The 12,666-nt window shown below is 42.6% G+C and overlaps 1 protein-coding gene across 2 annotated transcripts; it reads left to right on the top strand.

The window, feature by feature from the left end:
- Nucleotides 1–11,349, top strand: ENPP5 (ectonucleotide pyrophosphatase/phosphodiesterase family member 5). Of its 2 annotated transcripts, none has more exons than XM_042032813.1 (4): nucleotides 1–108; nucleotides 1,964–2,833; nucleotides 5,919–6,095; nucleotides 7,443–11,349. In XM_042032813.1, the coding sequence occupies exons 2-4, from the start codon at nucleotides 1,969–1,971 to the stop codon at nucleotides 7,811–7,813; spliced, it is 1,413 nt and encodes a 470-aa protein (XP_041888747.1). In that variant the 5' UTR covers nucleotides 1–108; nucleotides 1,964–1,968; the 3' UTR covers nucleotides 7,814–11,349. The 2 variants fall into 2 exon arrangements, with proteins under 2 accessions (XP_041888747.1, XP_041888746.1); XM_042032812.1 differs by lacking the exon at nucleotides 1–108 and adding an exon at nucleotides 180–321.
- Nucleotides 11,350–12,666: the final 1,317 nt, after the last annotated feature.

Here is a 12,666-nt window from a genome sequence, read left to right as displayed (position 1 = left end):
CCTCCCGGGCCCGCCCCCGCGCGGTCCCGCCCCGCACGCTCTGAGTGACAGCGCCGGGGCCGCTCCCGGGCGGGGCCGGGCCGGACCCGCTGCTCCGCGGCCCCTCAGGTAACGGCGGGCGGCTCCGGGGCTCGGGGGGTGCCCGGCGTCCTCCGGCCCGGGGCTCGCGGTGGTGCGGGCGCTGCGTGTGGGGAATGGCGGCCTGGGCTCGGCGTTCGCGTGTGCTGAGCTCCGGCGGCCGCCGAGCGGGGCCCGGGGCGCTTCTCTGTCGGTCGTGTCCGTCCGTGTGTCCGTGTGGCAGCTCCTGCCCTTGGCAGTCCGGTGGGTTCGTTCCCCCAGAGCCTCTCGGGTCCCCCAGGTTTTGTGGTGCCGAGTTCCGCAGAGACCCGGGTCAATAGATGTGCTTAGGTTGTATCCAGGGGAAAACAATATGAGGAGGCCTTGGGGAAAAAACCAAACCAGCCATCATTTATTATTTATTAAGAGCATGCAGTTAAGGAGTTGGAATAATAGAATTATGGATCATGATGAGGTCATTAGCTGTGTAAAATTTAGAAGTAAAGACTTGATTTCACTTGAGAAGGCTGCAAGGTGTACTTGTCCCTCCCCAGAAGGGGAATTTATGGGCTATGTCTAATTCGGCAGCTGTGTCTATGAACACTGCAGCGTGTTGGCCTTGTGTCCTTCAGTTTCAGCTGGAAGAAATGTCCCATTAGGTGGATCTGAGGGAATCTGTAGCCTTTGGGTCTGTGTTGTTTGCTACATCTCTGGAGTGTCAGTTTGTTCTTAGCAGAACTCAAAGCCTGGATTTTAATTTCTAGAGACACACAAGTTTGGTGTAACATTTGACTGCCTGCAAGTCACAGAATCCTAGAATCACAGAGTGGTTCGGGTTGGGAGGGACCTTAAAGCTCATCTCATTCCAACCCCCTGCCATGGGCAGGGATACCTTTCACCAGTCCAGGTTGCTCCAAGCCGAGTCCAACCTGGCCTTGAACTTCACTTCCAGGGATAGGGCAGCCACAGATCCCATTCCATTGTTGCAGTGGTATTCAGATGCTTTTTACACCGTAACTTCTTATATTCACTAGGCTATTTATGTACTCTGAATATTAAGATGGATTTATTGTTACAAATTCACTGTTTTCCAGCTGAATTTCAGTGGTGACTGGGTCCCAGAGGACTGCTGAAAAATGGGAACCTAAATGGAACTATGAGGAATATTGGTACAGCCCACATGCAGAACTGGATTTAGCAATATCTGGTCTTGTGGTTGTGATGCTGTTGAGCAATAAGTGGAGAATATTAGCATGAAATTTTAGGTCAGTTACAGACAGGGAATTTCTGTGTGAGGGTTCTTACAGGGATCTTGCTTTGAGTAGATAACTGAGTTTTAAACAAGAAGATGTTTGGGAAGAACAGGAGGAGACTGGGGCAGGGGAGCACAGCCCAATACAATGTGAAATTACGTGTCCTATGTCAGGTAAGGACATAATAAGGACTGTTAGATAAGGAATGCCAGTCATAGCTAGAAGTAATTCATGTCCTTGAGACTTAGGATCAGAACTGGAGTCACAGAATGATTTGGGTTGGAAGGGACCTTAAAGGTCATCTTGTTCCAGCCCCCCTGCCATGGGCAGGGACGCCTTCCACTATCCCAGGTTGCTCCGAGCCCTGTCCAGCCTGGCCTTGAGCACTTCCAGGGATGGGGCAGCCACAGCTTCTCTAGACCTGTTCCAGGGCCTCACCACCCTCACAGTAAATAATTTCTTCCTAATATCTAATCTAGCCCTGCCTTCTGTCAGTTTGAAGCCATTCCCCCTTGTCCTGTCACTGCCATTCCCTTGTCCTTGCCTGCTTTTGTAAAATATATCTTAGAGTATATAAATACATAAGGAATATTTTAACCACTCACTTTTAAAACTAAGTCATGACTTTGACAACTTCTGTCTCTGCTCAACAGATGCCATGTTGCCTCAGAAGAGGGGACAGATACCTTCCAGAATAGCCATGAGCAGTTATTGGAAAGCCCTGGGAATTTTCTTACTCTGTCTTCAAAGTGCGCTGTCTCACCAGCCAGCCCAGCCCAGAGTGCTGCTCGTGTCTTTTGATGGGTTTCGGTGGGATTACATCTACAGAGTGTCCACTCCCAATTTTCACTATGCCATGAAGAACGGGGTGCACGTCAGGCAGGTCACGAACGTGTTCATAACGAAGACGTACCCCAACCACTACACCCTGGTGACCGGGCTCTACGCAGAGAGCCACGGCATCGTCGCTAACGAGATGTACGATCCTGTCCTGAATGAAACCTTCTCCCTGAACAAAATGAACACCCACAACTCCAAGTTCTGGGAAGAGGCCACCCCAATATGGGTGACGAACCAGAGGGAAGGACACAAATCTGGTGCTGCTATGTGGCCTGGAACAGATGTGAAGATACATGGAGTCTTGCCTACACATTACATGCCCTACAATGAATCTGTTCCCTTTGAAGACAGGGTAGCGAAGCTCATTGCCTGGTTTACATCAGAAGAACCCATAAACTTTGGTCTCCTGTACTGGGAACAGCCTGATGAGATGGGCCACTTTCTGGGCCCTGAAAACCCACTTATGGGAGCGATAATCAGTGACATTGACAGAAAACTGGGGTATCTCATTTCTGAACTGAAGAAAGCGAAGCTGTGGGATGTGATAAATGTCATAGTCACAAGTGATCACGGAATGTCACAGTCATCCTTGGAAAGGCTCATTGAGCTTGATCAGTACGTGAGCAGAGAGCTCTATAAAGTCATCGACCACTCCCCTGCAGTAGCCATTTTGCCACAAGAAGGTAGGAGCTACAGCAGTAACGTTCCCTGAGGAGATACTTGAGTATCCAAACTTTATAGACTGAGTTGGTGGTAGCAGCATAGCAGCACTGATGGCAGTAGGACATCAGCCTTGAACAAAGAGCACTTGCAGGATCCCTTTGGTTTTTTTGCAGGCTCCGTCAAAAGCCTGGAGTAACTTTCAGAAAAGAAAAGGGAGCAAATCTGTTTGCTGTTGACTAATATTGCCAAGGATCCTTTAGTCCTTGTGAGAAGTAAAATAATCTAATGGCATTATCAAGGCTGAATGGTGCTCTAGATAGATAACACCTGAATGTTACCTATCTTGCCTTTCATCAGGATGCTGAAGCCATAGTGGAAGAATTATCTTTCTAACTCTGAGAACAGATTATATTTCTAAACTGAGAACAGATGGGGATCTTTGATAAAAAGAAAGCCTGTGTTGGCTATTTGATTAGATGCCAGCTATTGTAGTTCACTTGAGTTTTTTCCCCCGTCATGCTGAACAGCCAGCCAGTTACATTCATACCATTTTTACTGTGATAAAGATGGGCAAGAATAATGTTGGAATTGAAATCTGAAATCTGGTTACAGTCACCTAAGGGTTGCTGAAATGTCAGGTGTATGTTTACTGTCACTAATGCATCTGCTCTTTATTTTGATGATCAAGTACTGTAAACTACTTGGTGCAGATGTGTTAACCTGGAAAATAACACCCCTGCCCACACAAACAAAGTGCTAATTTGGAAGTTAGTTTTCAGGTGACCTTCTGGAAAGGTGTTTTTTAAGAATTCTGTAACATTTGCATCACTAATGGATAGATAGCACTCTGTATTTAATGCCCAAGCAGGGAGGGTGTTTGCAGAATTAAGTGACCTTTAAGTGCATGAACAAGTGTGTCTCATCATTTTTAATCTGGAGAATACTCCAGACTAAAATGTGAGTATGCCCAAACGGAGGCCTCTGCTGTCTGAGCGCAGGCAGGCCCTGTAGCTGGGTGCTGTTTCTCTCTGTGGTGATAAAAGAGCCAACTTTGGGAGCTTCATCCCCATCGAGGCAAACATGGTTGACCAGGATGTTCTCATTAGCAAATAAAGAAGCTGTAAAAGTAAACTTCAGTGCTGAAATGTCCCTAATGCAGTAAACAAGAACTTGAAGATGCATAACTTGATTCTCCCATCTGCTAAATGCTGAAAATAAACAGTATCTCTGCTGCAATTAGATGACAGAATAGTAAAAAAGCCATTTCGGTGGATTTCAGAAACAGCTTGGATTTGATTTTGCCCAGAGATTCAGGTATTTATTACACTACCAATAAACAAGAATTAGTTTTGAGCACAGCTAAAATTCTGTTCTTCCATGATACCAGCTGTGATTTTTATTATAAAACAATGAGTTTCACTGCCAGTTTAGGTATGAGCTAACATATGCTTAAGTACATAACACTGATTCTTCACCTGTTATTCCATTTGTCTTTCTTAAACCAAGGGAATGGTAAAACTTAATGAGACTGAGAAAAAGTTTGAATGCTTTAAAATGCAGCAATTTCATTTAATTGTTTGGCTGCATATTGCTTCCCCAAGAGATGGATTAAAGCCATCATTTAACTATGCTGGTATATCAGTGTGTGTGGGGAACTAATTAGATGTTCACAAAAAAGGTACCTGTAGCACAGCTGGTGATGCTGGCCTTTTTCTTTTATTTAATATAAATATAATAATTCAAATAATTAACATAAAATCAAGTTTGGTATATTTGGGACTTCTCCTCCCTGCCATCCCATATAGAAAACTGGCATAGCAAAATTAACTTTATAACTGATATAGTCCTAGAAATGCTGCATTAGAGTCCCTCTTCTTGTTCCTGTAACTATCGCTGATGTCTTAGCTTTTGCTGTTTCATATTGACCTCTGTTTTGCCTCTGAATTTCGTGATTCTTTTTTTTTTTTGGTGCCAGTTTGAGATAAGAAATATACATTAACGTATTTTCCTTCAGAATTTCTATACTCTATTCTGGGAATTGAGGGGGAAAAGGAAGAAGGAAGATGATTTCTTTAGAAACACTGGCCACTTTCTCCCAAACTTTTTTCCATGAGATCCATTCAGAACTCCTTGGATGCTGGAAATGGCAGGCTGAAAGGGGCCTGCAGACACACTGTGCATTCAGCTGCACATGTCACACAAATATTTACCTGAGTCATGGGGCTGAGGGATTTGGTGTGTCACAGGAATCTGTTGTGTGCACTGCACAGCCCGCAATAGAAATCTGGCTTTAAGTGGAGGTGGGGAGTGAAGGAATTTGCTCAGATGTCAGTTCCTGAACTTGCTCTTGTGTTCCTGGCTCTCTGTTCTGGTTCCTCCTTTCTGTGCACTGGTGTTCCAGCCAGCTTGTCCAACTGGTTGTGGTTCTTCAGTGGCTTTTACTGGAAAGGCAAGCTCAGAAACTGGAAATAGGCAACTTAAAACTGAGGTTGCAAAATGCCTTTTTTATTCAGTGTTAGTAGAGCTCTTGAGGGTTTGTGTTCACTGTGACTAGGGAAGGGAAAGGAGAAGGCACTGGGAATACAGAGGAGTAGCTCATGCTGTTGGCTGTTACTGAATAACAAAGGAAAGCAACAAACAAACTGCTTTAAAATAGATGAAAAGTGTCACTTGTCACAGCCAGCTGGGTGACAGAATTCGGCCTGAATGCAGCCATTACCTCACAAACAGGCTTAGGAGCTGTCTTCTTGCTTTCAGGCTTTGCATGGAGCTAGGAGAGTTTGGCTCCTTTTCTAGGAGACAACTCAATGCTTTCTAACTCATTCCTGTGAGAAGCTTACATTCTGATAACTGTGAAATGAGGGGTTTTTCTAAAATTAGCAAGGCACTTCTTGCTTGGGAACAGGCTGTGAAGTCTGGTGCTGAGGGGGATGTTACCGTGACTGAGGCTCTGGATTTCTCACAGTAACTTCTGTGCACACTGTTGTCTCTTACCCTTCTGGGGCATTTTGCCCTCTTCTTTCAGCTGTATTTTAACTACTGATGAGTTCAGTAAACACACTGGTATGTTTAATTTTTTCTTTTGTCTCTTTTGTTTGTTTGAAGGCAAAGTGGATGAAGTGTATGAAGCTTTGGCCAACGCTCATCCCAACATGACTGTATATAAAAAGGAGCAGATTCCAGATAGATTTCATTACAAACACAACAGTAAAATTCAGCCCATCTTAGCAGTGGCTGATAAAGGATGGGAAATTGTACATAATAAGACTGACAGTTTTCTGTGTAAGTATTCTGTCTTTATAGTGTGTTTTGCAGTATCTTCCAAGGCAGAGACCTTAAGTGGTACTTTCTCTCCTAGTATCAACCAATGTTCATTTTTTTTTTTATTTGTAAGGCTGGGAGGGAAAACTAAAGTGTGTAAAATTTATAATTTTTTCCCCTGATGGGATGAGAAGCACCCTACTCTTAGGAGGAGGATCTGCACTTACTGTTTCTTTAAACATTAAATTTACTGAGATAAGATCAATCACATGTTTTAGTGGCCCCATACTTGAGGTCCTTCAGGATGTAGCAAACCAACAAGCACTTCTTGAGCGATTAAAAAAGAAAGTTGTAACTGAATGTATTGAGTAGAGGGTGAATAGGGTTGTTTTATCATGTTTACTTACTTACTGGACAAGGGTTGGGTTGGGTTGGAAATGGAAGAAGACTTTTTGAAAATCCTCAGCTTGTGTGGGTGCTACACTTGAGTAACCTCATTCTATTGCTACAAAGAGTCTTGGATATTGTGTTACTGCACACCAGTGAATTTCATTTGCCTTGGAGGAAAAAGTGCATTCTAAGTGATTTGGAGGTATAAAACCCTGATCACTTTCAAGTTCCTCACCTTGAAGTTTTGAAATTTATTATAGGTAGCATGGAGACAGTGAACTGTAACTTCTTGGTTACCTAAAATACAGGGGTCATGTGGTCAGTTCTTACATTTCTAATTGAGAACCTTTTGAACTTTGGTGCTAGTTATGAACCTGAAGACCACTACCAGCAAGACATAACAAGCTTTTCAGTAGCTGCTGAGAGCAGCTTCTTGTACCTATGTGTTTGACATGTTCCCTGTTTTTAATGCCCCTGTCAGGAATGGGCACTGGACACCCACCAGTGAGTTCTTCTTCCTTGTTGAGGAGTTGATGGTGCACAAAATTGGACAAAATGTCAAAGTGTCTATTCAGAGTCACATGGACAGTCTGACTCTACATGTTTTTTTTTAATTTTCTCAAAGAGATCTGGACCAGTTGCAAAGTTGGAGTTTTTCCTTGAGGAAAATTAAGGAAGTTTGGGTGTACCCAGGGTGGCATTGACAATGGTGTTACTGCCATATGAGCTCACCTTTTTTTCCCCTCTTTGCCAAATAGTGTTCTCCATTGTGGGTTTTTTTAGGTCTTTTCTCTTTGCAGTTCTGAGACTTGGTATGTGCTAGGAGACATTTGTGCTGTCAATCAAAACAATTCTTCTAAACCTCTCTAAGGATAACTGATGGCTGTGCCTTTTCTGCATTCTGCTAATTCTAGGAAAAGGTTCAATGCTTGTTTTGCAACTTCGGGATATTGACCTTTACCTATTTTCTATTTCTAGTTGGTAATCACGGATATGACAACACTGTACCAGAAATGCATCCCATTTTTTTGGCAGTTGGGCCTGCTTTCAGGAAGAATGTCACCAAAGAATTCATGAATGCGACAGACTTGTACCCCTTACTGTGTCATCTTCTTGGCATCAACCCACTGCCCAACAATGGTTCCTTCAATGCTGTGAAGGATATACTTGCTGAAGAAGTTCCTGGAGCCCGTGGAGCAGACACCTACTCCACTGTTGTAGGAGTCTTCCTGGGCAGCTTGCTTGTTTTGGTTTTTACTGCAGTTTTTGTTAAGCATTTTGTCCTCGCCCAAGCAAATTCCATGCAAATCCAACACACTGAAGCTGCCCAGCCACTGCTGCAAGATTAATAACACCTGGGATAACACCTCAAACACCTCCTGTTTGAGGCTTAAAATAAGCCTTTACAAAGAAAATAAACAATGGAGGTGGATCAGCATAAATATGTGGAGTGAACGGAGATGGGTGCTGATTCATTGGTACTCTGGGGCATGTACAGACCAGGTATGCAGAGAGGGCATGTTCCTTTTTCACCCTGCAGTCACTTCATCTTCCAGGGGTTGAAGATACCGTAGGTAAACGTGGAAAGCTCTGTGTGTATGAAGACCTGTAGTGACAACAGACCTCAAATACCTTATTATGGCTAATTTTAGGACAATAACATAAACTGGGGTGCACTTCACAGACTATTAAATGGTGATTTCATTTCCCACCCTTTTTTTTTCTTTTATTCTTTGAGAGGTTTTTTGAGTCTCTTTGATTCTAACAAGTCACTGAATGGTACTAAACTTCCTTGGGTTTTTTTTTTTCTTCTCTGCCCAAGGAAGCTTTTGCATGGATCACTATTACAGATAACTTGGTGGGTTAAATCCTGCAGAAAAGAACATTATTATTCAGCTAGGTCATGCAGTGCTAAGTGTCTAAGTTTGGAGTTACATATATTTCTTCCAACTACTGTGTTAATTGTAGCCCCAAAAAATGAATCTAAGTGGTATTGCCTTTAGCAATCAGCATTAAACTGCTTGATTCTTAATGTTTTAAAATTTTATTTCGGTAAATACAGGTTTTTACCACTTTAGATATGATTTTAGGTAAATGTAGATCTTTACTTTTTCTATTTCCTGTACACTGCACTAAATCTAGGAGTTCCATGCAGCTGGCAGGATAAAGACACATACAAGCACCACACCTGTATATCCAAATGGAGCCTTTTCTCTGAGTAAGTTCTCTCTGAATAAGTTAAGGATGCTCAAGCTGGTTTCAAAGTGCTGTCAGGCTTGTCCCTGGGTGTGCATCTGGTCTGATGTTGGAGACTGAGTTTGACTTGTGTCTTGTGCTTTATCTGCTGTGTCTGCATGGGCCTTGGAATGGGATGATCAGGATTACACATGCAGTTTAAGGGCAGCTGTATAAATCTTAAGCCATATACGTTAAGTCTGAAAAAGCACACTTTAATAAAAAAAGGTGTAAGACTGGAGTTTGTTTTTCCAGAGGAAAGCCTCTGTTAGGGAAAAATATTAATTCTGAGTTAACAAAGGTACATATTATTCACATTCTTTTATGTGTAGCAATAAATCTTCTTGCTAGTGTAGTTGTGGGGGTTTTTGTGAGCTCACTTAAATGGTAGGTGAGAAGCTGCTGCTGAGGTGTATATGAAAAACATATTCAGAAGTGAGAAAAGTTGTCTATTGTCAGACTTTTCCCCTTCTCCCTGGGTGAGATGATAGTATTTCTCATCACTTTGTTGCTGAGTACAATGCCTGAAGGAGAAAGAAACTTTCAAAATTCGTGCAGACGTAGCAGACTGAGTATTTTAAAGTGCAATTGATGGCTGTATCCACAGCCCCCAGCAGAGGGCAAGGATGGGAACACTTTGGCTTTGGCTGTGCTCTGCCAAACCAAGGGCATGACTGACAGACAGTTCTGCAAGGGGAGGGCTGGGGTACGAAATTCATTTTGCTGGGCTAAATTCCAGACTTAATGAAGACTGCTGGGTTCCTCTGTGATGGCAGGGACACTTGCTTAGCACCAAGCTGTCTTGCAGACAGATGCGGACATTTGCAGAGGCCACATCTGGGAGCAGCAAATGCTTCAGAGGGAAGGCAATGAAATAGCCCAACTTAAGGGATATTCTGGAAGTTCAGCTGTAATAGTAGCTTTAGGAAGGCAGGAAAAATGCAGGTCTGGTGGAAGACAGCCATTAATTTGGGGGATGTATATGAAATCCTGTGAACTGCAACTGGCTCAGTGCTGTTACTATGTTGTGAATGGCCTTGTTTTCCTGCATTGCCATTTTCTTAAGAAAACACTGAAGGAAAATGTCTGTAAGGCTGATTCTTAGTGCAGCTGGCCATTAGCTGTGCCTGAAGTTGAATTTGCTGGCACAGCTAAAGCTGCAGGGGCTCCAGCTGAACTACAACAGCAGTACCGTGTTCACAGCAGTGTTCAGAGACTGGGGAAATCGGAGCAGGAAACCCGAATCTCTGAGTTGTTACTAATCCCTTCCCTACTCACCTTCCAAAAAGTGGATGGTACACAGGAAACTGATGCATTGAGTCCACCTTTTCTTGCTTGTTGGCAGCTTAAAAATGAATTGTTGCACAAACTTAGTGTGTGTTTAAAGAAGATCTGCAGGCTTTGATAAGGCAATAACAGCGGCAATTGTCATAACAATGCCATACCCCTCACCTGTAGCTTCTGCACTTTGGAACATGTTGCTTTAGTAGAAATTCTTATTGCAGTAATTTCATAGCAGTGATCGTGGCAGATGTAAAAATAACTGGGTTGTAATCTCAGAGCTTTTCCTTAAACTCCACTTTAACTGTGGCAAGTGTAGTTCCATCGTCAGCCAAAGTGACCCTTGGTTTTAAGGAGGGGGCAAAGTTTGTCAGTGTTGTTCAGTCATCTGGGACTTAGACGTACCTGTCCAAATATGCAACAAGGGAAGAGCAGTAGGTTGCCCCCAACAAAAGGTTGGAACAATAATACTCAGAGTAGGCTGAGGACACGAACATGAGAATTGTTGATATAATTGTTCTGTATTGCACTGTGAGGCCCTTCTTAGAGGAGGGCAAAATAAAACTTTGTAAAAAAATGAAGGGAATCTTGTAGCATTTGGGTATTTCTCTTTAGGGTCAAACATTTCTTTTATTCTTAGGTGCATTTGCAGGTATCTCTTGGGTAGTTCCTTGTTAGGACATTTGCCCAACTGTTTTAAGTTGTTGGGTGTGAGCTTAATGAAATTGAAAGCACAGATGATGCCACTGGAGAAAAATAGAGACTTCTTCTCTGATGTGACATTTTGCAGACACCTTTTTGGGTGGGATTTGGTTTCTGTGTATATGATACTTTCTATGATGTACAAACAACTTTACTGGAAGGCGAATCTGAGTACACTGTGTACTGCTTGTAACTTAAGCTTGGAAACCAAGAATGATGCATGATGTGTTTCATTACTGACTGTGGAGCATACAGATGTCAAATGTTTTCTTTGTTTCTTCTTGTTTGGAAATGCTGAAGTTAAAATATATCTTTGCTATAATACTGTCAAGCATGGAGTGCTGGCTTCATTTAAAACACTTCTGGAAAACAAACTTGAACTGGGGGGCAGATGACTGGGGGAGAATGGTCTCAACTTGTATGCATCCCAAATATTCCTTGGACTCTGCATAGTGTGTGCCTTTGTTAAAAATAACTGGAAGTGTGATAGAACCTAGGAATTTTAGGTCACAGTTCTTACATAACAGACTTCTTGTTTCCCACCTTGCTGCCATATATGGAAAAAGCTATCAGTTACCAATAGGATTCCAGTTTCTTTTACTAAAAAAATATCTTCCAGACTTTCTTGGCCAAGAGCTGCAGCAATGCTGCTTCAAGAAATGCAGTCACAAAAAAAAAAAAAAAGAAAGAAAAAAAAAAGGCAGAAAAATCAGATTCATGAAATCATTTAGGTTGGAAAAGATCTTTAAGATCATCCAGTCCAACCATTAACCCAGCACTGCCAAACCTGTTGTTAAGATGAAGTGTTGTATAAATTGACTTTTCATACAATCATAGGATGGTTTGGGTTGGGGGGGACCTTAAAGATCAGCTCATTTCAACCCCCCTGCCATGGGCTGGGATAGGGACACCAGTCAGAAGTGTGAACAACACAATCTTGACCTGCACGTGGGAGAAGGACGAATGTGCAGTGGTTGGGTCCTGTTGTTCTGTAAAATGGAAATTTAACAGGCTTACTTCCCAGTCTTCTTCCCTGCTTAAATAGTGCCATGGATGCTGTGTTGACCATATCTATGCTGCTGTACAAACCTTTCATGGCATGTTTGTCCTACAGTAAAGATGATATAAGTATTTATTAGATGATAAACTACAAAAATTGCTGCAAGGTCGTGAAAATGATAAATTCAATAGTGGTATCAGCCTTTCCATAATGAAATCCTGATCTGAATCATATTAACAAACCTCCATTACTGTTTTTTTGCAATAAAGGATGCTACCAAGCATGTTAGAGCAAACATCTGTCCCTGTGGTCTGATCCTTGGAGGTACACAAAGTGGGTTTATTTTCACAGGCAGTGTGTACGCAGCAAGTTACTGAAAGCAGTATTTCAGAGCTGTAGTCAGGTGAAATCAGCTCAATTCTGGAACTGTTTCCTTGATGCCAATGCTCAGAAAGCACAGAACCCCAGAGGGGTGGATGTTTTAGGGCTGCTGTGCCCAGAGTGGAGAGGTCCTGTGTGGAGGCAGTAATGAAACATAAGCCTTCAGTGCTGGGAAGTGTCACTAAATATCCCCTATTCCCCTCTAAACTGCAAAGTCAGTTAAGTGTTAGGAAATTCCCCTGAATTAACGTGCCCTGTGTGACCATTGCTGAGTTGTGTCTATTTAGCAAGTCATTAAATGTTGCCACAAACTACTGTCCCTTGATCGCAGCCTTGAGGAAGCAGAAGCCACAGCTTTGCTGTTCTTGTTCTGAATTGGCCGTTCAAGAGGAAATCAGCCACTGGCATTCATGAGAAATACTTCACACAAACCAGAATGAGACCGTGGAAATGTTTTGTCATGTTTAAGGCTCTATTTTTAAAAATAATCATCCTTAAATAAAGCAGCTGTGTATCTTAAAGACAGGAAGATGTTTCTTCTAGATTCTCTTGATTTGTACATGATCTGTATGAAACTGTATTTAGAAGAGCTACTGTGTTCTC

The sequence above is a fragment of the Corvus kubaryi genome, unplaced genomic scaffold, assembly GCF_017639235.1.
Source record: "Corvus kubaryi isolate FWS band 111438036 unplaced genomic scaffold, C.kubaryi_AGA036_p1.0 37354, whole genome shotgun sequence".
NCBI lineage: Eukaryota > Metazoa > Chordata > Aves > Passeriformes > Corvidae > Corvus > Corvus kubaryi.
This window is presented reverse-complemented; position numbering and strand designations above follow the sequence as displayed.